This window comes from Condylura cristata, unplaced genomic scaffold, assembly GCF_000260355.1.
Source record: "Condylura cristata isolate star-nosed mole 26May11 unplaced genomic scaffold, ConCri1.0 scaffold00005, whole genome shotgun sequence".
In the NCBI taxonomy this organism is placed as follows: Eukaryota; Metazoa; Chordata; class Mammalia; order Eulipotyphla; family Talpidae; genus Condylura; species Condylura cristata.
The window spans coordinates 42,645,180-42,669,617 of record NW_004567106.1 but is presented as its reverse complement, the minus strand read 5'-3'; the positions used below and the strand labels follow the sequence as shown (position 1 = coordinate 42,669,617).

General features: G+C 40.3%; 1 protein-coding gene across 3 annotated transcripts in view; it reads left to right on the top strand.

Moving 5' to 3' along the window:
- The first annotated feature begins 1,302 nt into the window (after positions 1–1,302).
- The window catches only part of SLC26A5 (solute carrier family 26 (anion exchanger), member 5), a 29,708-nt gene continuing 6,572 nt past the window's right edge, over positions 1,303–24,438 (top strand). The window contains exons 1-13 of one of the 3 annotated variants that reach the window (XM_004676910.1): positions 1,303–1,506; positions 3,360–3,499; positions 5,135–5,245; positions 6,588–6,754; positions 7,350–7,514; positions 9,193–9,345; positions 12,616–12,698; positions 16,952–17,099; positions 18,076–18,189; positions 19,195–19,272; positions 19,918–20,013; positions 20,214–20,320; positions 22,151–22,220. In XM_004676910.1, the coding sequence (XP_004676967.1) occupies positions 1,355–1,506; positions 3,360–3,499; positions 5,135–5,245; positions 6,588–6,754; positions 7,350–7,514; positions 9,193–9,345; positions 12,616–12,698; positions 16,952–17,099; positions 18,076–18,189; positions 19,195–19,272; positions 19,918–20,013; positions 20,214–20,320; positions 22,151–22,220 (1,584 nt within the window). In that variant the 5' untranslated portion in view covers positions 1,303–1,354. Of the gene's footprint in view, positions 1,507–3,359; positions 3,500–5,134; positions 5,246–6,587; positions 6,755–7,349; positions 7,515–9,192; positions 9,346–12,615; positions 12,699–16,951; positions 17,100–18,075; positions 18,190–19,194; positions 19,273–19,917; positions 20,014–20,213; positions 20,325–22,150; positions 22,221–24,438 lie in introns of those variants that run through there. The other 2 variants (XM_004676911.1, XM_004676912.1) reach the window with 2 other exon arrangements.

The following is a 24,438-nucleotide window of genomic DNA, read 5'->3' as shown; positions in this document are numbered from 1 at the left end:
TTTTTGTATAATTATAATATCCAAAATATTCGGAGCAACCATCAGCTTGCACCTGGATTGCCTTAGCTTTTAAATTGGCTACCTGGCCAGGGCAAAGTATGAGCCACCTAGGGCAGGAAATTCTGTCTCCAGAGACAAAAGGCAAGCTCCAGGTAAGATAAGACCCCTCAGAGCATCAAGACTCCTGGGAAGCTTCTTCAGGCTTTTGAAACAAAAAGCAAACCTCTGATAAAACTCCCAGTGCATAAGGACTCATGGACAATTTCCTAACATTATTGATACAGGTTTTGCTTAATGCATGCCTGTGTGACTTCCTCTTATTTACCCTTTTCTTTAACAATCCTTTAGTCTTAATTTACCTAAAACAAACACAAACTACTCTCTACTCACCTTAAGTTAGCCATTAGCTTATCTTTAGACAATCACTGATGACTCTGCTGACACAATCTATTCCTTCCCTAGGACCCCTAAATCCTATGCTAACAGCTCATCCTTTCCCAGACCACTTGTCCTTTGAGTCATAGTTAAACATTCATATACATGAAATTTATCACAAATGTGTATAGTCTAGTATGCCATAAAGTGTCAGGAAGAGGATGCGTTGTTCTCTTCCTTGAAAAATTTTATGCTGATTTCTTATTAACTTACCTTATGCATTATTGTAATTAACTATTTGCTATACAGGATAAAATAAAGACCTGCTAAAAGATGGGGAGGGGGCCCTCCCTGGTGGCGCAACGAGTTAAAGCACAGCACTAAGAAGCTGAAGCCACTTCCTTATGAGTTCGATCCCGCCTGCCCCGGAAGTGACCCACATGGCACGGCAGGCCTCTCCTGGCCCGCCTGCAGCTCCCCTCAGCAGTGTACTTCATCAGTCAGCCTATTCTGCTCCCCACTCTGGTGAATCCTCTCACCGCCCCTACACCTCTGGCCTGTACCCCAGTTCTGTATGCACAAATAAATATATCTCAAAAAAAAAAAAGGATGGAGGATGGGCAGGAAGACTTGCACCCAACTCCGGAGTCTTCCTCACTTCCGCTCCCCTTTTCCCCTTCTTGGAATCTCTGCATGCCAACACCACTCCCACCTAAAGAGGCCCTGCTCTGTTCCCTGACAGCTTGTTGATGCTGGTCCCAACAGCCTGCTATGTACACAACACTCTGTTAGGTCCAACAGTGAAGAAGTTGTCAGAAGGACATAGAATAAATAAGTTAAAATAAAATAGTATAAGGAAAAGATGCTTTGGGACCATCATCAGTGGGAGTTCAGCATCTGAAATAGAGTTTTTATTTTCTCCCTTAGTGACACTCAAGAAATGCTTGTCTCCTGCTGTTGATAATAACCTCAGAGTACTATGGATCATGCTGAAGAAAATGAAATCCCTGCAGCAACCCAGAAGTACTATGTGGAAAGACCCATCTTTAGTCACCCAGTGCTCCAGGAAAGACTGCACAAGAAGGACAAGGTTTCAGATTCCATTGGGGACAAGCTGAAACAGGCATTCACGTATGTTGTGTTCTAACTTATTTCCATCATTCAGTTATGGGAGAAGCAAGGTCAACATAGAGAAAATAGGTGAAGTGGAGAAAAAAAAAAATGGTGTGCATTCATGATTGTCAGATCTATCCACACAATTAGTGATCCTACTGGACTGACCGTGAGCTCCATGACACATCTAACTTACTCCATTTCCGGTATATCTTAACGTCTACATAAAGTTTATATAAACAACCTGCTTCCAAATGTTCTGCCTATCTTCAGAACGCGTACCTCTTCACTTTCTCTCTCAGGATTGTTCCACCAACTCTCTCTACCTAACTTCTGTCCCATTTAGTGCCACCCTGACTTTAAGTCCCCAACCTAAGTTGTCAAGATTCATAATGCCCCCTGAGTGTTCCTGTTAGAGACACAGCCATTGCATGCTGGGGAATGTTGATTCATGTGTACTATTGATAGTTCCCACACTTCAAGCCACCTGAGATGTGCCACTTTCCACACCTCTGCCCCGTGTTTACTACTTCTCAGTGGCCCAATGCTCCAAGTATGATCATCAAAAGAGACACGAGTTACTCTGCCCATCCTCTTACTCACTGCTGTCTTTGATTATTGGCATAGACTGGCAAGAGAACTGGCCAAGACCCAGAACATAGTGTATGTTTCAGTGTTAATTGGGCCATTAAGGGGTCAATTGCAAGACTGTGTCTTTATCAGCATAGAATTGATTATGTCCCCACCCATAACCAAGACAACCAGAAGTAGGCATAACTATTACACTTCAATGACAAATGGTGTTTTAACAAATGGTGTTTTAAGTTTACCTAATTAAAGACCCAAAAGCATTGAACATGTGTTTATGAAGCTCATAATACTGGATACAGTCCTCCAAGTTTGGAAGGAAGGAGAAAAGTAAATGGGCAAATGCTAGTCAGTTGTTCCACATTCAGAACTTAACCCAATCAATAAATAGCTACCTTGCTTCACTTTCACATTAGCACAGAAAGTATTAAGGATTTCATTTGTTAAAATAATAACTTCTGGGCCTTCCCTGGTGGCTCAGTGGGTAAAGCACTGCACTAACAAGCTAAAGCCACTTCAGCACAAGTGGACCCCTGCCCCGAGGTAACCACATGGCGCTGCAGACCTCTCCTGACCCACCTGCTGCTCCCCTCAGCAGTGTACTTCTTCCATCTGCGTGTTCTGCTCCCCACTCTCTGTCTCTGGTGAAGCCTCTTGCCGCCCCTGCACTTCCGGCCTGTACTGCAGTTCTGCATGCATAAGTAAATAAATCTTTATAAAAAATAATAACTTCTGGGCCCTCCCTGGTGGCGCAGCAGGTAAAAGCACAGCACCAAGAAGCTAAAGCCATTTCCGCATGAGTTCAATCCCCGCCTGCCCCGGAGGTGACCACATGGCGAGGCAGACCTCTCCTGACGCGCCCGCTGCTCCCCTCAGCAGTGTACTTCGTCAATCTGTCTATTCTGCTCCCCACTCTATCTCTGGTGAAGCTTCTCACCGCCCCTGCACCTCTGGCCTATACCCCAGTTCTGTATGTGCAAATAAATCTTTAAATAATAATAATAATAATAATAATAACTTCTAATGTATTTCATTTATTTTGAAGATAAGTTTTTTCATGATCAGTTATAAAGCATTATTATGGCCCCAATTGAGATTTTCCCATTACAAAATATAACTGCAAGCAGCAGTTTTTCTTGTCTCTGATCTGTGCAGATGGGAAAGGTCATGTTCAACATTAATTGTTGAATTTTTCATTATTACTAAAGATATGAGAAAGGGGGAGTGTGTTGTGAGTTTTACAGAAATACTCTTCATTTTTTTCTCTTTCTCTGTCCCCTTAGATGTACTCCTAAGAAAATAAGAAATATCATTTATATGTTCCTACCCATAACGAAGTGGTTGCCAGCATACAAGTTCAAGGAATATGTGCTGGGTGACTTGGTATCTGGCATCAGCACGGGTGTGCTTCAGCTTCCTCAAGGTCAGTAGAGTGTATTCTTTCATTTCCTTACCACCTTCTTCTGAGACAATTTCTTGTTATTTTTCTGTTCAGTTTCACTCTGGTGGTAAAATCAGATTTTATATCATTCTAGTATGTTTTAGCTGTAGAGAGAAACTCTTCATAAACACTCACCTTTTAGAAGCCCCAGAGATATGAGTAATAAAACATGGTGGCTATTTTGCAGACATATTTAGGAACTAACTGGACATTGCTTTACCTCTTGCTAAGTTACTCAGTTGTTAGTGAACAGATTGCTGAGGGGGTATCTTGACTTATAATTGATATTCTGATTATAAGGGCCATTACATATTGAATTCCTCTGCATCTGTATGACTTCTCTGTGATATTCGAATTTAAGAAAATTCATTAATTTACTATAATTTACCTATGAAATAGGGATGCTTTCTTTTTTTTTTTTTTAAGATTTATTTATGCATACAGAGCTGGGGTACAAGCCAGAGGTGCAGGAGCAGTGAGAAGACTAACCACAGACAGAGTAGGGTACAGAACAGGCAAACTGACAAGTACACTCTGAGGGAAGCAGCAGGCGGGTCAGGAGAGGTCTGCCACGCCATGTGGGATTACCCCTGGGGCGGAGATCGAACTCATGCTGAAATGGCTTTAGCTTCTTAGTGCTGTGCTTTAACACTGCACCACCAGGGAGGTCCAAAATAGAGATGCTTTCTTACCTTTTCTTTTGCTAAAATGTTTTTCTTCACAACATAACACACATTGAAGGGTCTTTCTGGTTGTCCCAGAAATTTGTTTGAGCTCAAACAAAGAATGAAAGGTGTTTGTTGCCTCCACATTCTGAAGAGGGATGCCAGGCCATCTGTGTGAAACTAATAGTGAATGATACCACCCTCTCTAGTGTATCACTTCATCAGGATATGTAAGGAGGCAAGAAGATTGATTTAAGATTTGGAAAGACGATTTTGCAGAGAGGAAATATCCCCTCAACCGAAACTTAAAGTAAGCCAAGCCTCCAAAGGAGCTTCTCAGAACACTGGACTTGTGTCGCCTGGAGTTTGGGGCACTGTTGCCTAATTCTTTCAAGAGGAGAAAAAAATCTATAGGCAAAAGGTTGTGTTATGAACAGTCCACAACAGTGTGATGAGAAAGCCCTCAGGGGGCACAGATAACCAGAGTTGGCCCATTTGAATGTACCTGCCCACAGAATCTGCCTACAGAATGAGCGTATGCCCCCAGAAGGAACTGGGAAGAAGTATAAGGGCCTGGAGTTGTAAGGGGCATTACAAGTATTGGCTGAGACTCGTACAGTGGGAGATCCCCTTAAAGGTGGCTTCTAACAACCCACAAAAAGCACTGCATTAGAAGAACAGCCAGCATTTGGGCATCAATAGCAGATTAAAACTGCACCCCCTGGCAAAGGAGAGATGCAAGGAAGACTCACACTGGACTCTCCAGGTACCCATGCAGGAGTACTTGTAGGATTAGGGCAGAAGGCAGACAGATTTAAGTAAATCAGCTTAAATTTTACTTGTTTACATGACTTTCACTTGTTCGGCAGAGATAAAGAACCTAGAGAAAAGTATATATGTAAACATCTGTTTTCTAATGAGCTGCCCTTTTCTGTTGGTTTTGATCCCACAGGTCTAGCCTTTGCAATGTTGGCAGCGGTTCCGCCAGTGTTTGGTCTGTACTCTTCGTTTTATCCTGTTATCATGTACTGTTTCCTGGGAACCTCCAGACATATATCCATAGGTAAAGGCTTATACTCAGTCTTTGGGTATATTTCCTTCCAAGCTTTGCATTGTGGCAAAGAAATAGCATAGTAGTTATGAGAACACCTGTTTTGTGATGACTTTTGTTACTGTATGCTAGTAGGTGCTTCAAAAGACATTTTCTGCCCCCAGGATTTCTGGAACTCACAGCTTTCTTATAGTTATGGGAGTGAAATTTTATGTGTCTTGTGTAAAAGAACAATTGTGAAAATCTGGGAAATACATATTTCAGTTCTTATTACAATTCTTCTCCATCTGGCTTTCTTTTTATTTGTTATTAAGTGGTACTGTGAGTTCCTAATTTCTAAGCATATATTGTATTTTCATCCTATTGTAGGCTCTGAATTGTACGTGGCTGTTTAATAGTGGATTCATATGGATTTCATAATGGTGTTGGTGCTGCAAAAGCCTGCTACCAGTTAACTAATTGCTGCTAACAAATATTCCCAAAGGTTGAATCTTAAAACGATTATTTCATTATCTCTCATGGTTCCTGTGGGTTATTCCTCTAAGTGAGCCTGGGTCAAGTAGTGGAGAGTCAGGAGCTGACGCCGGAGCAGTTAGAAGGGAGCTAAAGCTCTCTCTCCCCTTTCCTTCTCTTTCCCTCTCCCCATCCTCCTACTGCTCTCCTCCCCTCCATTTTTTCCTCCTCCTGCCCTCTCTCTGCATCTTTCCAGTGGTCCTAACTGGAGCTCTCTCCCAAATGGGGGGCTCTGTCTCTCCGGTGGAAGCTGTATCATCTTTGTTTCCTAGCCCAAGAAGTCACAGTTTCTTCTGCTGTATTCTTTTGTTTACTAGCTAGTCACAAATCCACTCAGAGGAATTAAACTATCTCCTAACAAGGAAATGTTGAGATTCTAGAAGAATATGTAGGATGGTCATTTTTTTTTAATAATATGAGTTTATTTTTACATCATTTTGTGCATTTTTTCCATCTCAGTTGTAATCCCCATGGGCTTCCCATCACCAAATCACCCTTGTGCCATCACCAGAGTCCAGTGTACTTCCTCCCCTCTGCCTTTTTGATCCCATTCCCCACTCCACCCTCACCAAATGTCTCTGGCATATAGCTGTTCATTATTATTATTATTTTCTCACCTGGTCCATTATACTCCTGCTATGAGTGAAATGGGATGGTCATTTTTGTAGATCATAGCCAGTGCACCTACAGTTAAACATAAGCCAGGAGCAGAATGCTTAAGGAGAGCGGAGCTCTTTCAGTTGGATGGTGATTTACTGACTTTAGCTGTGTCTTTGCCATACTAGCAACAACTTCAGATGCACTAACAACGGTTTCCTTGATTAATGCTTCATCGTTTCAGGTCCGTTTGCAGTTATTAGTCTCATGATTGGTGGTGTGGCTGTTCGATTAGTACCAGATGATATAGTCATTCCGGGAGGAGTAAATACAACCAATGGTACAGAAGCAAGAGATGCCTTGAGAGTGAAAGTCGCCATGTCTGTGACCTTACTTTCAGGAATCATTCAGGTAAAACTCACAGATGGGTATAGGGCTCGCGATCATTGGCTCAGGATCGTTTATTTAGCAAATACCTGTTTTGTCCTCTTGACTGGTCCACTGCACGGTGGGCAGAATCAGCCAGCAAAAATCCAGAGGCAGGGTTCATAACTCTTAGGAGGACTCAGGAAGGCCAGTGACTGCATGCTTCTTTAAAATGGTATTTGTAATAATAATAATAATGATAATAAAGTGATATTGACTAGTAACTTGCTTTATTTGGGTAGAGATCCCCAAAGCAAGAAAAACTTGAAGCAGGGTTGCTTAGTAATGGGAAAAGGCATCTTTTTCTGCTTGGCAGAAACAAGTAGTGATGTGACTAGACGTGACCAGTTCCTCAGGACAGGGAGGGCCCTGCTGTGGCCAGTGCCCTCTGGGGCTCCAGCCACTCCGAACCTTCCTCATTCTCTGTATCACCAGTGATTGAATGTTAGCAAGTTAGTTGTTGCAGGTACAAGTTTGTACTGTTAGAAACTGATCCAGAAAAAAACTTTGCATGTTTTCTCTTGGTTTCAACTCCCTGATCTATCATGTGATTTGTTTCTTTGTCATTAAAAAAAAAAAGTTTTGCCTAGGTGTTTGTAGGTTTGGATTCGTAGCCATCTATCTCACAGAGCCCCTGGTCCGGGGGTTTACCACCGCGGCAGCTGTTCACGTCTTCACCTCCATGTTAAAGTACCTGTTTGGAGTTAAAACAAAGCGGTACAGTGGAATCTTTTCAGTGGTGTATGTAAGTAAACAACTTCCTGACTTACTAACTCTGTTTTTCCTTTTCCTTTTTTTAAAGAATTATTTATTCATACAAAAACTGGGTGTAGACTAGAGGTGTAGGGGTGGGGGATGAGAGGCTTCACCAGAGACAGAGTGGGGAGCAGAACAGGCAGATGGACAAAGTACACTGCTGAGGGGAGCAGCGGGCAGACAGCAGAGGTCTGCCACACCCTGTGGGTCAGCTCCTTGTCTTTAACCCCTGTGTGCCACCAAAGAGGCCTCTGCTTTTCCTTTTCTCCCTTCCTTCCCTTCAGTTCTCTTCTGTGTCCCTGTTGCCATCAAGGTTCACTTTTTATTTTACCAAGATTTTCAATAAAGAAGAAAACATTCAGTTACTCTAGGGCTTTTCTGAAAAGAGCTCAGTAAGAAGAATTAAATCATTAAGTCCCATTTTAGAAATATGTGGTGCATAATTCCTCCCAGTGAATTTTTGTTAGATCTTTACTTCACAAATGCATCTTCACCCTGATTAGCTGAAGAGGGAGTTTTTTCTTAAGACAAAAATCATTCTCATTGGGAACTAACAAATAATTTAAAGATAACTCTCCCTCAAAAATTGCTTATTCAAGTAGACCAAAGCAAAAAGAGAGATTTCTCTCTCTTTTAGCATCTAAAAGCTTTTCTGTCTGTCCTTTGGATTTTTTTTATCTTTTTTTTTATTTTTTACAAAAGTTTATTTTTACATCATTTTGTACATTTTTTTTTCCATCTCAATTGTAATCCCCGCAGGTTTCCCATCACCAAGTCACCCATGTGCCATCACCATAATCCTGTGCATTTCCCTCCCCCCACCCCGTTTTTGGTCCCATTCCCCACTCCACCCCCACAAAATGTCTCTGGTATATGGTTGTTTGTCCTTTGGATTTTTAAAAATAATATAATAGTTTACTTTTACATCATTTTGTGCCTTTTTCCATCTCAGTTGTAATCCCCGGGGGTTTCCCATCACCAAATCACCTGTGTGCCATCACCATAGTTTAGTGTTCTTCCCTCCCCCTAATTTTTGATCCCATTCCCCACTCCACCTTTGGATATTTTTTAATTTATTTATTTGTGCATATAGAACTGGGGTACAGGCTAAAGGTGCAGGGTTGGTGAGAGGCTTCACCAGAGACAGAGCGGGGAGCAGAACAGGCAGATCAACAAAGTACACTGCTAAGGGGAGCAGCAGGGAAGACAGGAGAGGTCTGCTGCGCCATGTGGGTCACCTCCGGGGTCAGGGATCGAACTCATGCTGAAGCGGCTGCAGCTTGCTTCACAGTGCTGTTCTTTAACCCATTGTGCCACCAGGGAGGGCCGCCTTTGGATTATTTTTGCTGATAATCCATTGCTCCCCCTCATCCATTGCTCCTGCTCAGTACTCAGCCTACAGTTTACTTCTCTGAATTTTATTATACCCCATTGAGACAGTAATATAATGAAAACACTAACAGTTTAGGTGAAAATTATAACAATAAAGTTATGTGACTGAGCTAAAATGCCTCCTACTTGGTGAAGGCTACAAATGATGTCAGCCTGAGAACTTTTTAGTAGAAACGTTCAATAATGGGGTGACTGGTGTGAATCAGTGCAATGGAGTGTCTCTGCCTACTTGGGGCTATTTCTTGATGTAACATCCAGTATTCACTGTGTTACAGAGTACAGTTGCTGTGTTGCAGAATGTTAAAAACCTCAACGTGTGTTCCCTAGGCGTCGGGCTGATGGTTTTTGGTTTGCTGTTGGGTGGCAAAGAGTTTAATGAGAGATTTAAAGAAAAATTGCCGGCACCCATTCCTTTAGAGTTCTTTGCGGTAAGTCAGCTTTTGGCCTGGCTATTTCTGTCAGGGGTTCAAAAGTGGACAGGGATCTAGATCTTTTGTACTTGCATTCTGCCAAAAGAACAGAATTTATGAAGGGGGCAAATATACTGGCAAAAACAAAAATTGTTAAAAAAAAATGGACATGGAATATTTTTAAAATATAGGTAAAGGTGGTCCATAAAAACATTGAAATTATCTCTAAATGATTAAAATCTAGGACTAGGTTATTTTTCATATTCCATGATTAGTAAACATAAATATAGACTTTCAAAGTATACATGAGTAGTTAGTAATTGCATTGAATACTGACATTTGCTGATTGACAAGTCTATATTGGTTGCTAGAATTTCTTCAACTTCAGAAGAAAATGCTTTTTGATAGACTTCTTGTAAATGACTATAGCATTATTATTTGACTGCTTTTCTTTGTCAAAGAATTTGGAAGTGTTTGACTTAATACTGAAGTATTTTTTTAGATTCCTTCAACTGATAAATTACTGCTAATTTAGCATTAGGGTACATCCGCTGGAACAAGTCGGTTTGCTGGCTAAACGGGTGAGGCCATATATAAGGTGACACGAACTCCAGCCTTTCTGTAGAAAGTTGCTATTACTGCTCAGTTAGAAGGGAGAAGGAAATAGCCTGAAAATGGCAATTAAATTCAGTGCATCCCCTAGCTTTTCCCCTCCTACATAGATATATGAGAAATGGGTGACCAATCTCAAAAAGGTGAGCTATATATAGGAATTAATGTAAGTTAGAGCAACTGTTCTGTTAGAGTTTGACTTGCCACATGTTAGAGGAATGGCTTGATTTGAGCTGCTAGGGGAAAGGCAACAACTTAGACACACCACAAGGTCATTTAGTAGGACTGGGAGGTTATCTTTTCTCTTTCCTAATTAGTGCCTAAGGCACCTTTTGTCACCTCCCCCCCCCAAAGATTCTGAATGAATTAGAATCAGATGATGAATCCCATTAATGTAACATTTGTTTAAAATTCTAAATGGTATTTGAAAATAAGATAATGTGTTGATCAGTAAGGATGAACTAAAATTTGAACAAAAAATTACCTTGTTTGATAGATGTGCTTAATTTCTTAGGTTTTGAGAACTGTGTAAAAAAATCCCATGAATGGGATTGTGGAAAATTTTCTTCTTCAAAAATTTTCTTGCCTAATTGTTTTATATGATTACATATTTTTAATAACCTGGAAAAAATAAGCTGTCTCCATTTTGAAAAGAAAAAAAAACAAAGTTTCCAATACTTTTGGTTTTTGCCACTGTAAGGCCAAAATAAATACCCGTCCTTTCCATCTACTAAGCAGTGAGGTCTGATCAACTTAATACTTATTTATGTCTCACAACATAGGAGCTCTTTGTAAAATTAATGCACATTAATTGAGGTAAAATGTGCTTTGTCATTAAAATAAAATCCATTTCATTACATCCTTAAATAACCCTATTATTTATTAATGGGATGTATGTGGCTGGTAGGTACTTCATAACTCCTCCAGCCTTTAAATCTGCTGGACACCACTATCTTCTAATTCACTTTCATGTGTGCATATACCTGCTTGTTACTCACCACCCACTGAAAACCCACTGTGCAAATATATGGCATGATGGAAAATAAGGTAGTGGGAACTGATGTTGAAACAGTGAACTACCTCCAATTAGAAATTTGCAGAGTATGTGATAGATGTCACTGTCTCCCTTGAAAGTTATAGCCCAGTATCCTGGTAAGTTTCCCTAGACTGCATAATTTGGAACCCTAAGTATAGAGATGTCTGATCCACATGTAGCAAAAATTTTCTAGGGATAAAAATAACCAGCTGTTATAGCTTACAGAAAGACACTCCCTTTGATCTTTTTCCTTGCTTTGGTTTTGTCTACATCCCAACAGGACTATCTCTGGCAGTTTCAAAACCTGCTCTCTCATTGGGATCCTATTTCCTCTTGGAGAACTGCAAAAGGCTCCCAACTCCTTTGCAGGAATGCAAAGCGAACCCTAAGTAGGAAGTAAATGTGAACTTTGCCTTTCCTGGCTGTGTTACTGGTACTGTCCATTTTCCAGATTCCCTTTACATAGCCTTTCATGTTTCCCAGGAGATGGCTCTCCAGATTTCATCCTGGAAAATATGATACAGTGCTCCTTAAAATAAGGGAGAGAGAGCAGTCATCTGGAAAATTTAGAACAGGGTCTTTATGACTACCTTCCTTTAGACATAAGATCTCTTATTTATAATAAATATTTTTGAGTTTTATAATCTATCTCATCTGTTTGTGTTGATGGGGAAACACAGTTTAAATTATTTACCACTGCATAAAGCAGATATCCTAGGTACTTAAGCGATACTTATCCTCTGAGTCTGAATGTTCCGGGCATCCTCCCAGTTTGATTTGTACAATAAATGTAATTAAGGGTGACAAATGTGATTGTGAACAACAAAAATGAGACATTTCATCAAAATAGCCAGAAGCAGCCATGCCTTCAATTTCTGATCCATAAGCTCACTTTATTATTGGTTCCCTGCTGCAGCTGCCACTGTGAAAAGCTAGCTCCCTTTGCTGGCAAGCCCTAATTCCTCCTCTTGTGGCTAAGTCACTCAAAGTTCTATAGCAATAGTTCTTTGGGATGAAAAGAATTGCTACCTCTCCTGTTATTTTTCTCTTCTTATAGTTCTCCAGGAACTGCATTGAATACAGCAACTAAACTTATGTCCTTATGATAAAAATATGTATGTCTTATGTACAATGACATTCTATGCAGTTTCACCCTGACCCTGTACCTGTGGGGTACAGGATCTGTAACCACACAAGGTGCTGCTATCCTATGGGTCAACAGGAGGCCTGTGGATCCAAACGTATATTTAATGATACTTGTCATTGTACCACCACACACTCCACAGTTTGGTATCCTTTGTTCACGCCATCTTGGCCACTCATTTCACCTGCTGCAAAGGCAAGGGCAGCCCCTGAAAGGCTCTTCTGTTTCCGCTAACTCAACATCTCAGCATGGAGCACAAGAAAGTAAGGAGGAAGGATCCAGGCCACGAGGAAAACTATAGAGACCAATAACATTTTTGTGGGTAGAGATGTTTAAAAGAAGTTAAGAATTGCTAGGAACTCACTATTATTCTTTTGTTCTAAACTGAATGTTAACAGGGAGAAAAGATCTGGGTGGCTAACGTTCTGTGAAGCTCATGTTTATGGTGTTTGAATTTTCATTTACAAAGGTACATTTGGATTTGTGTCTGTTTCAGGTGGTGATGGGAACTGGCATTTCAGCCGGGTTTAACTTGAAAGAATCATACAATGTGGATGTCGTTGGAACACTTCCTCTGGGGTAGGAAAATAGTTTTATTTTAAGCAACAGTATGACTTGAATAATCAGTGGGTCTATTATTATTTCTAATTTCTGCAGTGAAAAGTAACCTTTTTTCTCCTCTATCAAATAGCTGAAAATTCAGGGTATTTTTTTCTGGCATGTGTGGATTATTTTATTGTGGTAAAATATGTAAATGTAAAATAACATTTACCATTTCCTTCAGAGTGCCCACTTTGACTGTGTTAAGTTTATTCACATTGTTGTGAAACAGATCTTCTTTGTGTTGCAAAATAACAACTATGCTCTTAAACAACTACTCCCCAAATCCTCCTTACCCAGCCCCTGGTGCCCACCATCCTGCTCTTTGTCTCTTTGAATTTGACTAACTACTCCTGTTAGCTGGAATCATTTACAATTTTTGCCTTTCTGTGATTGGGTTATTTCACTAAGTGTACACCCTTAAGGTTGATCCATGTTGTATGAAGCATGTGACAGAATATCCTTCCTTTTTAAAAACTGAATCAAATTCCATTGTATGTATATACCAAAATTTGTTTATCATTCATCCACCAATAGACATTTGAATTGTTCTTACCTCTTCACTATTGTGAATAGTGCTACTATGAATGTGGATATATGCCTATCTCTGGGCTCTACACTCAGTTCTTTTAGATATATACTCAGAGGTGGGATACTAGAACATATAGCATTTCTATTTTTAATTTTTTCAAGAATGTCCATATTGTTTTCCATAATGGCTGTACCATTTTACAGTCCTACAAACAGTGGCATGTGGTTTAGTTTCCTGTTATCTAGCAGTGAACAAGTTTTTAAAATCTCTCCTTTGGTGGCATAAGTCATGTGCAAAAAAACCCTAAATCTAGTCCGCCACTTAGTAGCTGTGTGACCTTAGGTGAGTCACCTGTCCCCTACAAGTCCCTCCCCTACCAGGTAAGCTTGATAATTGATATCTACCTCATGGTGGTTGAGAGAGCTGCAGAGCACAGTGCAGCTCCCACAGCTTCCGTAGCGCCCAAACTACAGGTAAGCATTCATACATGTTTCATTGCAAGTTCGTGGCTCGTCATTTCAGTGAGTTTTCTGGTTTCAAACCATATATACTCTTTGTCTGTATCCTCTAGCTGTACTTTTAAATTTTTTAGATTTATTTATTTACTTATTTATTTTGGTATTTGAAGGAACAAGAGTGACTGCAGTTTCTCCTGGTCTTAATCTGCCCCTCCTTGATACTCTCTGGCTGTCACTCTATACCTTGCTGAGTATTTCTGTCTTTCTATGTCATGTAATATCTCTTATCTTTCTTTCGACACCTTTTTCTCTCTTACCCAAAGAATGAAGTCAGCCATTTGCCCAGATGTTGGATATTGACAGACCTTGGCATGTTTCATCAAGCCTTGCCTCTAGTCCCATCTAAAAATCTTCAGGAAGGCAGAGGGACATTGGCTGCTCTTTAAGCCATATTCACCTATGGAAGAGTGTTGAAGGAGTAATCTGGCGTTCTACTAAAAACAGTAAATTGTTATAATGATACCATGGAAAGTGTAGCAGGTAACATCACTTGCTTTTCTATTTGGACTTAAAATTTATGAAACTTTTATACCCACCATCTCAGTTGATGCTCAGAGTATTGATGTGTATGTTACCCCATTTTACAGATGAGAAAATTAATTTAGTCTCATTTTTTTAGCATATGTGTACTACATAGACTTCATGTGCCAGGTACACTGCAGTTAAACATACAAGCAGAAAGTCTTTGCCGCTGCAGAGTTTATATTAAATGAAGAGACAGTCACTAAATCAGTAAGCAAATAGAAGTGCTAGAAAGGGAAGCCAGGTAATGGACAGGAGGGGCAGGAATTGCTGTCTAAGGCAGAGGATAAGAGATGGTGACATTTGAGAGTCTTGAGTGAGGTTTGGTGATTCACCAGCTAGTTGAAAAATCAGTCTTCTGATACTCAATAGTGTGCTTTTTCTATTACCTCAACTTAGATCTCTAACATAATAAGTCATTTGATAAATATGTCCTTGACTGGATCTGATAGATAGCCCTGTTTAATAACTAATTACAAATAACTTGATTCAATGGGAAATGCTTATATTTAGAGTTCTCCTTTAAAAAATTCATATGCCACCATACTTTCTGCCTAATATTTTCTTTGCCTTACTGCATTACACTCAGAGATGTTTCTTTCCCTGTATATGTGCAAGGTAACTTTTTTATTTTTTTTTTTAATGAAAAACATTTTACCTTTCTGGAATTTGACTATCCAGAAACACTATTTCTGAAACTTTGCCAAAACCAAACAGAAAACAAGTAATGTCTACCTACCTATTTCTGTATTTCTAAATAATAAACTACTGCAAAAAAAAAAAAAGTGGCTTCAAGCAACATCCATTTCTTTGCTCACAAATAAATTATTGGACTCACCAGGTGATGTTCTGCTGCACTCATCGAAGTGTCTCACGCAGCTCGGATCTGAAAGAGTGAGTGGTCCTGCAAGAGCCAAGTGGGCTTCACTCACTGTCTGACATCTCAGCTGGAGGGCAGGAGCAGCTGAGAGCTAACCGCCATCACCTTCCCCCAGTGTCTCAGAAGGACAGCCCTCTTTCCCGGCTATCCTCGGGACAAGAAAAGAAAGCAGAAATGGCCAATTCTTTTGAGGCACTTCCATCCCATTCTTTTGAACAAAGAAAATCCAAAGATCAGCCCAGATTCAACAGGAAGGAAAATAGGAACAGCACAAGAGTAGGAGAACAGTTGGTTGTCATCTTTGAAGGCAGACTGCCACACTTGTCTACCTGGTATGTAGACACATATGCTAGGCCGTGTCCAGAAAGTGACAGCTGACTGCTAAAGACCCAGATCATGCAGTATATCATGTTTCTTGGTTTGATTTCCTTAATTCAATCCAAAATACACCCTTTTCCCAGACCCAACCCACATGCTGAACCGTCCCTCCGAGCTAAATGCTTGGACAGCAAAGTGCAAGGTAACAATAAGTTTTATAGTTAGAGTTTCTGGCTTGATTCCTGTTTCATCTTGTATGGATCAATTAATGTCTGTGAGCATCTACTTTCCACCTATATGTTGTTATAATTATGGCACCTGTCTAACAGGACTGTTGTGAGGACAAATGAGATAACATATGTCAAGCATGTAGCACATAAACTAAGTTCCATATATATGTTAACTTCCTTTCCTTTCTCCCCTCCCTTTCCCTTCCCCAGAACTTGAGCATCACTTTGTCATCATGATATGACACAGTAAGAGAAATGGGCACAGGAAGAGGACTTCTTTGTGGTGCTTGTTGTATCCATAGTAGATGAGCTGTTTGGTTTTGGATAAGTTGTTTAACCATGCTATACCTCAGTTTCCTCATCTGTAATATGGGGATGATAATGATGTCTAGCTCACAGGGCTGTTAGAGATAAACAGTCACATCACTTGGCACAGAAGGGGCACAATACACAATAATTACTGCAGTGAAAATTAATGTTGTGCATTAACTAATTGACATTGTTATAATTATTATGCCCAATATATAATGTGGACTGAGCGTATTTGAAAACTTCTGTTGCTCTTTCCTCCATACCACTCAGGGAACCTCCATTCTGTCCCTTTAGGGAAAAACTTTCAAACTATAGAACAGACAAAAAAAACTGGGTTTCCCATGTGGAACTCCAGGAATCCCACTTCTTGCCTCTTCAGGTTCCCAGAGTGTCAGGTAAGACCCAAACACTAAAATCTGCTGCTCTTTTCCCATGTTAGAAACTCAAGGGAGCACAGGAAGAATTAATGAACTGAATCCCTACCTGAAACAACAGGGGAGAGCAGTGGGTACCTACTGCTGCCCCTACACTAAGCCTCTGGTAAGATGACCCTTGTCAACACTCTCCTTGTCCATAGTCTTGGTTCAAATGTCTTGTGGCACCTGAGCACTTCGCTGACCCTCTCTTCTTCCTGTCCTGTATCTTAGTTACACCTGCCACTTGGGGTGCCATAAGGTATGAGGGTACTCATTTTGTAAACAAAATGGCATCCAACCCCTGCTTGTAACCATTTGTTAGAAAACCACCACTCTGCAGGAGGAACATGGGAAGGAGGAAAGAGAGCATTCCTGTCTGACAAACCAGAGCAGACAATTATCGCAATGTAGTTGCATATAATACCCCTCTGAAATACTCCCTTTAGTTGCATTTTTTCCCCCAGTGGTCACACCACTCAGACTAAAGTCAAGTTGACCTTCCAGGCTGCTACCTCCAGCCAATCCGGACACCAGCCTCTTCCACCTTGTATATGTGGATGCCATTGCTATAGCCATCGTTGGATTTTCAGTGACCATCTCAATGGCCAAGACCTTGGCAAATAAACATGGCTACCAGGTTGATGGCAATCAGGTAAAAGTCAGTTTTCTGCAGATATTTCTTAGTAATACAGTCATCATGTTCTGTTTTGGAAGGCAAATGAGCTGGGTCTCCTGGTCTTAGTAGAAAAAGATTTAGTTTGAAGCCTGTGTTTATTCAACACTACACATTTTCAGTGATTTATGTGTATGAAATAGAATCCTGAGGTTAGGGTCCTAATGCACCCATGGACAGGGCTCCAGCGAGAAAGGTGAAATCTACAATCTGAGGCTTGAGGTTTGCCAGACTCCTGTAGATGCTATCCCCATTTTCAGCTTACAGACTGAGAATAAATATCTTTCCAGAGCATTTTTACTCTACAAGAAGTCTTCTCTTTGTTCATTAAGGCTTGAGTGTGTCGTTCAAACTACAATACTCTCTTTGCTACCTTCTTTTGTATTGTAGCAATAGATAGGGTGTTTAATCCAATTACTGTTAGCTATAATTTTGACAAGACAATGTCAAAACATGCTTTATATTTGTAAGAGGAGACTAGATGCCCTGCATTCATAAGAGACATTCTGATACAATGAGGAAAACCTGAGATAGCTTGAAACAGGGCTCACTCACTGTCCCAGGCAGTCACTGGCATTTACTCATTGGTGAGCAAGACCCCTGGCATTTGAAGGGTGCCAATAGTCCACCAAAAACTTCCTCTTAAACAGCAAAACTTTTTTGTCCCTTTTGCTGCAAGTGTCTTTTTCTTTTTTAAGGGCATTGTTTATGTAAAGATTATGAGAAACAGAGAGCTGAGTGGTAAATGTAACATTTATCTACAACAACAAAAATTCAAATTGTTTTTTCAACTTAAATTATAAAATAATTCCTGGTTTGAATTCATGTTAAACAAATGTGTGTATCTAAAATGAGAAATAGTGACAATGTATACGCTGAAAAAGTATATTCAGTGAGCCATCATCTTATTGAGGAATAACTGATCTGGTTTGTTCTTTGTTTCCATATGGGAAAGGAACTCATTGCGCTAGGACTGTGCAATTCTATTGGCTCACTCTTCCAGACTTTTTCAATTTCATGCTCCTTATCTCGAAGCCTTGTTCAGGAGGGAACCGGAGGGAAGACTCAGGTATGTATACAACTGGCTTGCAAAGAGTAGAGATTTGGGGAATTAAACTTTAATCCCTTGATTCCATTCATAACACTGAAAGCTGAACTGACTGAAGATCCATGCTCCAGTGAGCCTCGTGGTAAATAAGAGAAAGGCATGATTGGTTGAAGTGAATTACAGGGAACTGAAACTATATGAAAGGGACATATCCTCCAATTATATTGGGAAATTATACAACACTCCCTAAAAACAGTAAACCTCAAAGTTCATCATAAGATGTTGTCATGAAAACCTGAGACTGAGTATCAGTCAGGATGCCAGTAGTATTGAATAGAACTTACTGCAATGAGGAAAATATTCAATATTTGCACCATCCAATATGGTAGCTACTAGCAACATGAGGCACTTATGCCTGTGAAGTATGGTTAGTGCAAACAAATAAACAAAATAAATAACTTTTTTTAAAATACAGCCACATGTGGCTAGTGGCTACCACATTGGACATCAGAGTCTTTTTCTTACTCTTGGGATTTCAGCACCAGACGTCTCTCTTCCCCACCTGCAGCAAGGGCATAGAAAGGCGGTGGAAAGGAGTATAGATGTAAAGGTTTGGATGACTTATTGGAGTCCATATTTTCTTTTTTAAAGAAAAGATGTATTTAATTATACATTCAAGAACTGAGGTATAGGCCATAGGGGTGGGGGGGGGTGAGAGGATTCACCAGAGACAGAGTGGGGAGCAGAACAGACAGATCTACTGAAATCCACTGCAGAAGGAAGCAGTGGGTGAGACAGGAGAGGTCTGCTGTGTAATGTGGGTCACCTCCCTGGACGAGGATCAAACTTGCCCTGCAGTGGCTGCAGATAGCTTGTTAGTGCTGAGACTCTAACCCCTGTACCACCAGGGAGACCTGGAATCCATATTTTCTTGATCTTTCCACAGTGATAATCAAAATACCTAGTTATGCTCCTCCAGTTAATCAAGTCGTCTAAAGCCCCTTCCATGTGTCTTTTCTCATCCAGCTTGCAGGATGTTTGGCCTCGTTAATGATTCTGCTGGTCATATTAGCCACCGGATTCCTTTTTGAATCATTACCCCAGGTGTGTAGCTTGGACTTGGTGTGAGGTTTTTTCATGTGTAGCGATTTTGTTTATATTTTTGTGGCTATCTCTTGGTTTTTTCAAGTAACACTAGTAGGGTGGTATAAGAAAGAGTCAAAGCTAGAACCACGAACCTGCTCCTCAGTCTACTGGCACCTGCCCCAAAAGGGCCTTGGGAAAGCCACCTTAACTTCCCTGAGTCTCAGTTTCCTTACTTGTAAAGTGGGGGTTTGGACTAGCTGATCTCTAAGGCCTCTCGTCGCTCTTTGATCTTCTGTGTCTTTATACTTTCATCAAGAATCTGAAATACACTGATAAGGCATTTGTTTACTGACATTTTCATAGTACGTATCAAGACAGTTTAGAATAGAGACAATCATGATATAGGACGCTGAAATAATTCATTGAGTACCAAGTTTAATTCTGAACCACTTGAGCACCATGCCGGTTTGCTACTAGGATATAAGGCCCATGTTAGCTAACCAAGCTGAGCATGCAGGTGTTCATGGCTCCAAACATACCATCACTACTGTGTAGGCAGTGAGTGGAGAGAGGCGTGGGGAGGGGAGCAGGACAGTGAGGAGCCAGCAAGTGGGACTCTTTGGACACAAGAAGAGGAGCATGTACAGATGTCCTGTGTTTCAGGCTGTGCTGTCGGCCATTGTGATCGTCAACCTGAAAGGAATGTTCATGCAATTCTCTGATCTCCCCTTTTTCTGGAGAACCAGCAAAATAGAGCTGGTAAGTAAAAAAGGTGATAGGTGAATATGTCATAGCAACACACTGATTCCCGCTGATAAATATGTGAGAAAGAAGAGTTAGTGGCTAGTTGTTATATGTAGTAGCCAATTAAACATGTAATGGTAGCTTGTGCGTGTGAGTTTTAACTCTCAGGCAATTTTTAACAGGATTCTACATGAAGCTTTCTGTTTTTTGCTTAGACCATCTGGCTGACCACTTTTGTTTCCTCTTTGTTCCTGGGATTGGACTATGGTTTGATTACGGCTGTGATCATTGCACTGTTGACTGTGATTTACAGGACACAGAGGTAAGCACACAGACTGGGCTGGGTGTGGGGATCCCACCTGAGATTACAATGTGGACTTTTCATCAATGACATTGTTTAAAAGAGCCTAATTTCCTTCACTGTTACTGCCATTTGGGACCCAGTGGCTCAGAGACTTACATAAGCATTTTTAAATGAACAGTATGTTCCTGCAACTTGCTTTGGTGCTGGGTATTATATGGGTTTTGATGACTCCAATGCCATGTTATCATAAACAGGTCTTTAGTTATTCTTTAAATGTTACTGTTTGTCATCTCTTCCCCCAATAGGAATCTGAGGAAGGTGTAGAGTAACCTTTTAAAAATTAATGATTTCATGATAAATTAAGAAATCACCATTAAAAAAAAAAAGCATTGTGTTTGTGTAGAAATTGCCTAACTTTATAGAGTCAGCAACTCTGGCATTCAGTCTTAGCTATAGGCCTCACAAAATGTGGCTGTAATCTCTTAGGGCCTCATTCTCTGCTTTTACATAATGGGACTAACACTTACTACCTCAAAGAGTTGCAGTAAGGTCCAAATGAGAATAATGTGTGCAAAGAGCCTTGTGCTGTGCTGGGCCCACACTTTTCACCCAATAAGGAAATGAGATTAATTTGGTTTTGCTGTAATTGCAAATCACATGATGATTCATAAAATTTTTACTGTGGCATGTCATAGGCTACTTAATGGGCATATTGATATTTTCTGCAGAACAATAAAATTTTCCCCACTTTCCAGTATAAAGTGAGCGTTTTCCTTATAAAAAAAATGATGTAAATGTTAATTTTTTTTTTTTAGTCACAATTATGTTTGTCACCCTTAATTACATATGGGAGTCTAATTTGAATCTGATTGTCCTGTTAAAGAAAGAGGAACTGGAGTTCTCAAAAATGTTTAAAATCTGTTAAAATCTTAGGAAAGCTATGTAAATTTGAGAGTTTTTGTTTTCTTCCCATGTTCTCAGTTGAACTCAGTCAACATGAGTTAGACACTTACTAGAAACACAAAGGAACATAATTCTACCATTGAATGGTATGAGAACTTGAGTTCCGTATGCCTGGAGTGACTTGAAATCTGTACAGTTTTCTTTCTGTTTTTAAATGCTTAAGTCTTTTGTTCTGATCCAAATGATTGTATGCTATGTATGTAGGTTATATGGTGTGTTATGTATGGTATATGCATATTGTGTATGTAAAAAGTATGTGGTGTATAGTGTGAATGTATATGGTCCGTGTGGTATGAAGTGTATTGCTATACATGTGTTTTATGGGGTAGGGTGTCAGTGGGGAGCATGAGGATATGTGACGTTTAGAATGACACTGAGTATGTGACATATGTGGATCCTTTCTGCAAAGAAACTGTATAAAGATCAAGTATTACTTACTGACTTCACTAGTTATGTCATATATGACATATAAATGCATAAAACGTCATGTTAATCACATACTGCACCTCAACACAATAATATTTTTTTTTTTTTTAAGATTTATTTGTTTAGTGCTCGCTTCGGCAGCACATATACTAAAATTGGAAAGATTTATTTGTTTATTTATGCATTCAGACCTGGGGTACAAGCCAGAGGTGCAGGGCGGTGAGAGGATTCACCAGAGACAGAGTAGGGAGCAGAACAGGCAGATTGAGGAAGTACACTCCTGAGGGGAGCAGCAGGCGGGTCAGGAGAGATCTTCCACACCATGTGGTCAAGTCCATGGCTAGGGATCAAACTTGCACTGAGGTGGCTGCACTAGCTTGCAGTGCTGCATCCTAACCCGCTGCACCACCAGGGAGGACCCTCAACACAATAATATTTTAACACACTCTCTATCTTCAGTCCAAGCTACAAAGTCCTTGGGCAGCTTCCTGATACGGATGTGTATATCGATATAGATGCATATGAGGAGGTAAGGTTTATGATCATTTTAAATCATGTAAGCATATGATGTGATTGACTAACTAGATACTATTTTTACCTAGAGCAGTAGTGGGAATGAAGTAGTGGCTAAAATAAAAAGCCCAAACTTCATTTAATGTTTGGAACCAGCTATTGTATGCTTTGGGTTGTTAATTCTGTTAGAAATTTTCTCTTGTCTTGTTACAGTTCTCATTTTATCCACTATTATTCTCCTAACTGTAGTGTGAGTGACTAGGACTACGACTTTGAATTTGTCTTCTGGTCATTTTTCTAATTCTGTGTACTAAGATTTTCCCTGAGGCCTTCTTTCATTCCAGTGTTTGGGATATAACCCTGTTTCTTCATTTTGTTTGATATGCACTCGATTACTATGAGCTGAGCTAAATATCTCTTTCCGTGTTTGATGTGGATCCCTTCTATTAAGAGTATAGGTGACAGAATATAGTCTTAGGTTGTCAGCTCAGGACACTGGGTAGCTACTGCTTTGTAGACTGAAGTCGCTGCACCTGTTTGGGTAACTGGAGCTCTAGTCTAGTGTTGGCGCAGGGTAGGTGCTGGGGCAACCAGAAAGTTGCTGCTAGGGAATGCCAAGCTCAGACCTCTCTATGGGCCTCTGAGTTGATTTGTAAGTACCTTCTCAAGGCCAGTTCCTCATTCAGAGTTTTTTCTGCAACTTCACTAATGCTAACCCCCGCAGCTGCGGTCAAGCTCTGATCACGGCAGCTTCTGCCACCTGAATTTTTCTGTTGCAAGAACAAAGCAACCAGAGTGGTCTCAGGCTATGGACAGGCAGTGGTCCCAACGGTGGTCGCAGATGGATGTTCTTCTGGGGCTGTAGACTGCACTGCTTCCATTGTAGATTTCTCTCAGACCTCTCTGGAGTCTTAGCTACTGGAATTAAGATGGCATAAGAAGCTATGAGCAGGGTCTACTCCCAGCAACTTCTGTGAACAGAGCTTTCCCCAAACGTGCAAACTCCAGCTTCCAGGGATGATTTAAACTCAGCCTAACTTCACAGACAAATTAATCAAAATAATCAATCAGTTTAGTAAAGTAGAAGGATACAAAATCAACACACAAAGTCAGAAGCCTTCCAATATGGCAACAATTAATCTGAAGAAAAAGAAATCAAGAAAACTGTTGTGTACTTCTAGTGAGTCCAGGACCTGGGACGTGGCAGTGAAGGAAATCAGACACGGGGTACTGCTCTGTCCAGCAGGCAATGAAACTTTATTTTTTTTTTAAAGATTTATTTATTTATTTGTGCATACAGAACTGGGGTACAGGCCAGAGGCTCAGGGGTGGTGAGAGGCTTCACCAGAGACAGAGTGGGGAGAACAGGCAGATCGACGAAGTACACTGCTGAGGGGAGCAGTGGGCGGGTCAGTGGACCACGCCATGTGGTCTCCTCCGGGGCAGGCGGGAATCGAACTCTTGCAGAAGCGGCTTTAGCTTCTTAGTGCTGTGCTTTAACCCGCTGTGCCACCAGGGAGGGCCCCCACTTCATTTTTAATGATTAAAATTATGCCTTAAAATAGCCTTGGTTTTTTAAAAAAAAAAAATTTTTAAAGACCTTTTCAAAACCAATTTAAACTACTTTGTTTATTTTGTTTTATGCTTAAAAGGAATTTCTCAGTGTCACTAAAATGTATTAGGAAATGAGAATAGTGTTAGTACTGCTATATTTCCCTCCTTTCAAAAATTTATTTGCTGGATTACTCATTTCCAAATTGTATCCTAGAAATCCATGCTGCTGCTTAATAAAATATTCACTCTTTCATTTGGGTCCATTTCGGCTCCTTCTTGTATTCCATGAATCAAGCACTGAAACCTCTGTTAATTTATTTGCTTTCTTCTCACTATCTGAATGGCAACCTCTCCTCTTCTATCCATTTTCTTTTCTCTTAATTTCTTCAGTTCCTCCTTCTTTGTATCTATGTTGAAAAATTAAAGGTTTATAAAAGGGAATATGTATATGTATGCACATATGTGCACACACACACACACATATCAAATCACTACATTGTGTACTATACCTGAACTAATATCATGTTTGTGTCAATTTTATCTCAGTTAAAAGAAAAAGAAAAGGAAAGATGTGCATTTTTAAAGATTTTCTTAGTAGTCCTTTCTCCAGAGCATAAGTTAGGTAGGAGAATGACAGTATTTTTTTTTTTATTACAAAGTTTATTTTTACATCATTTTGC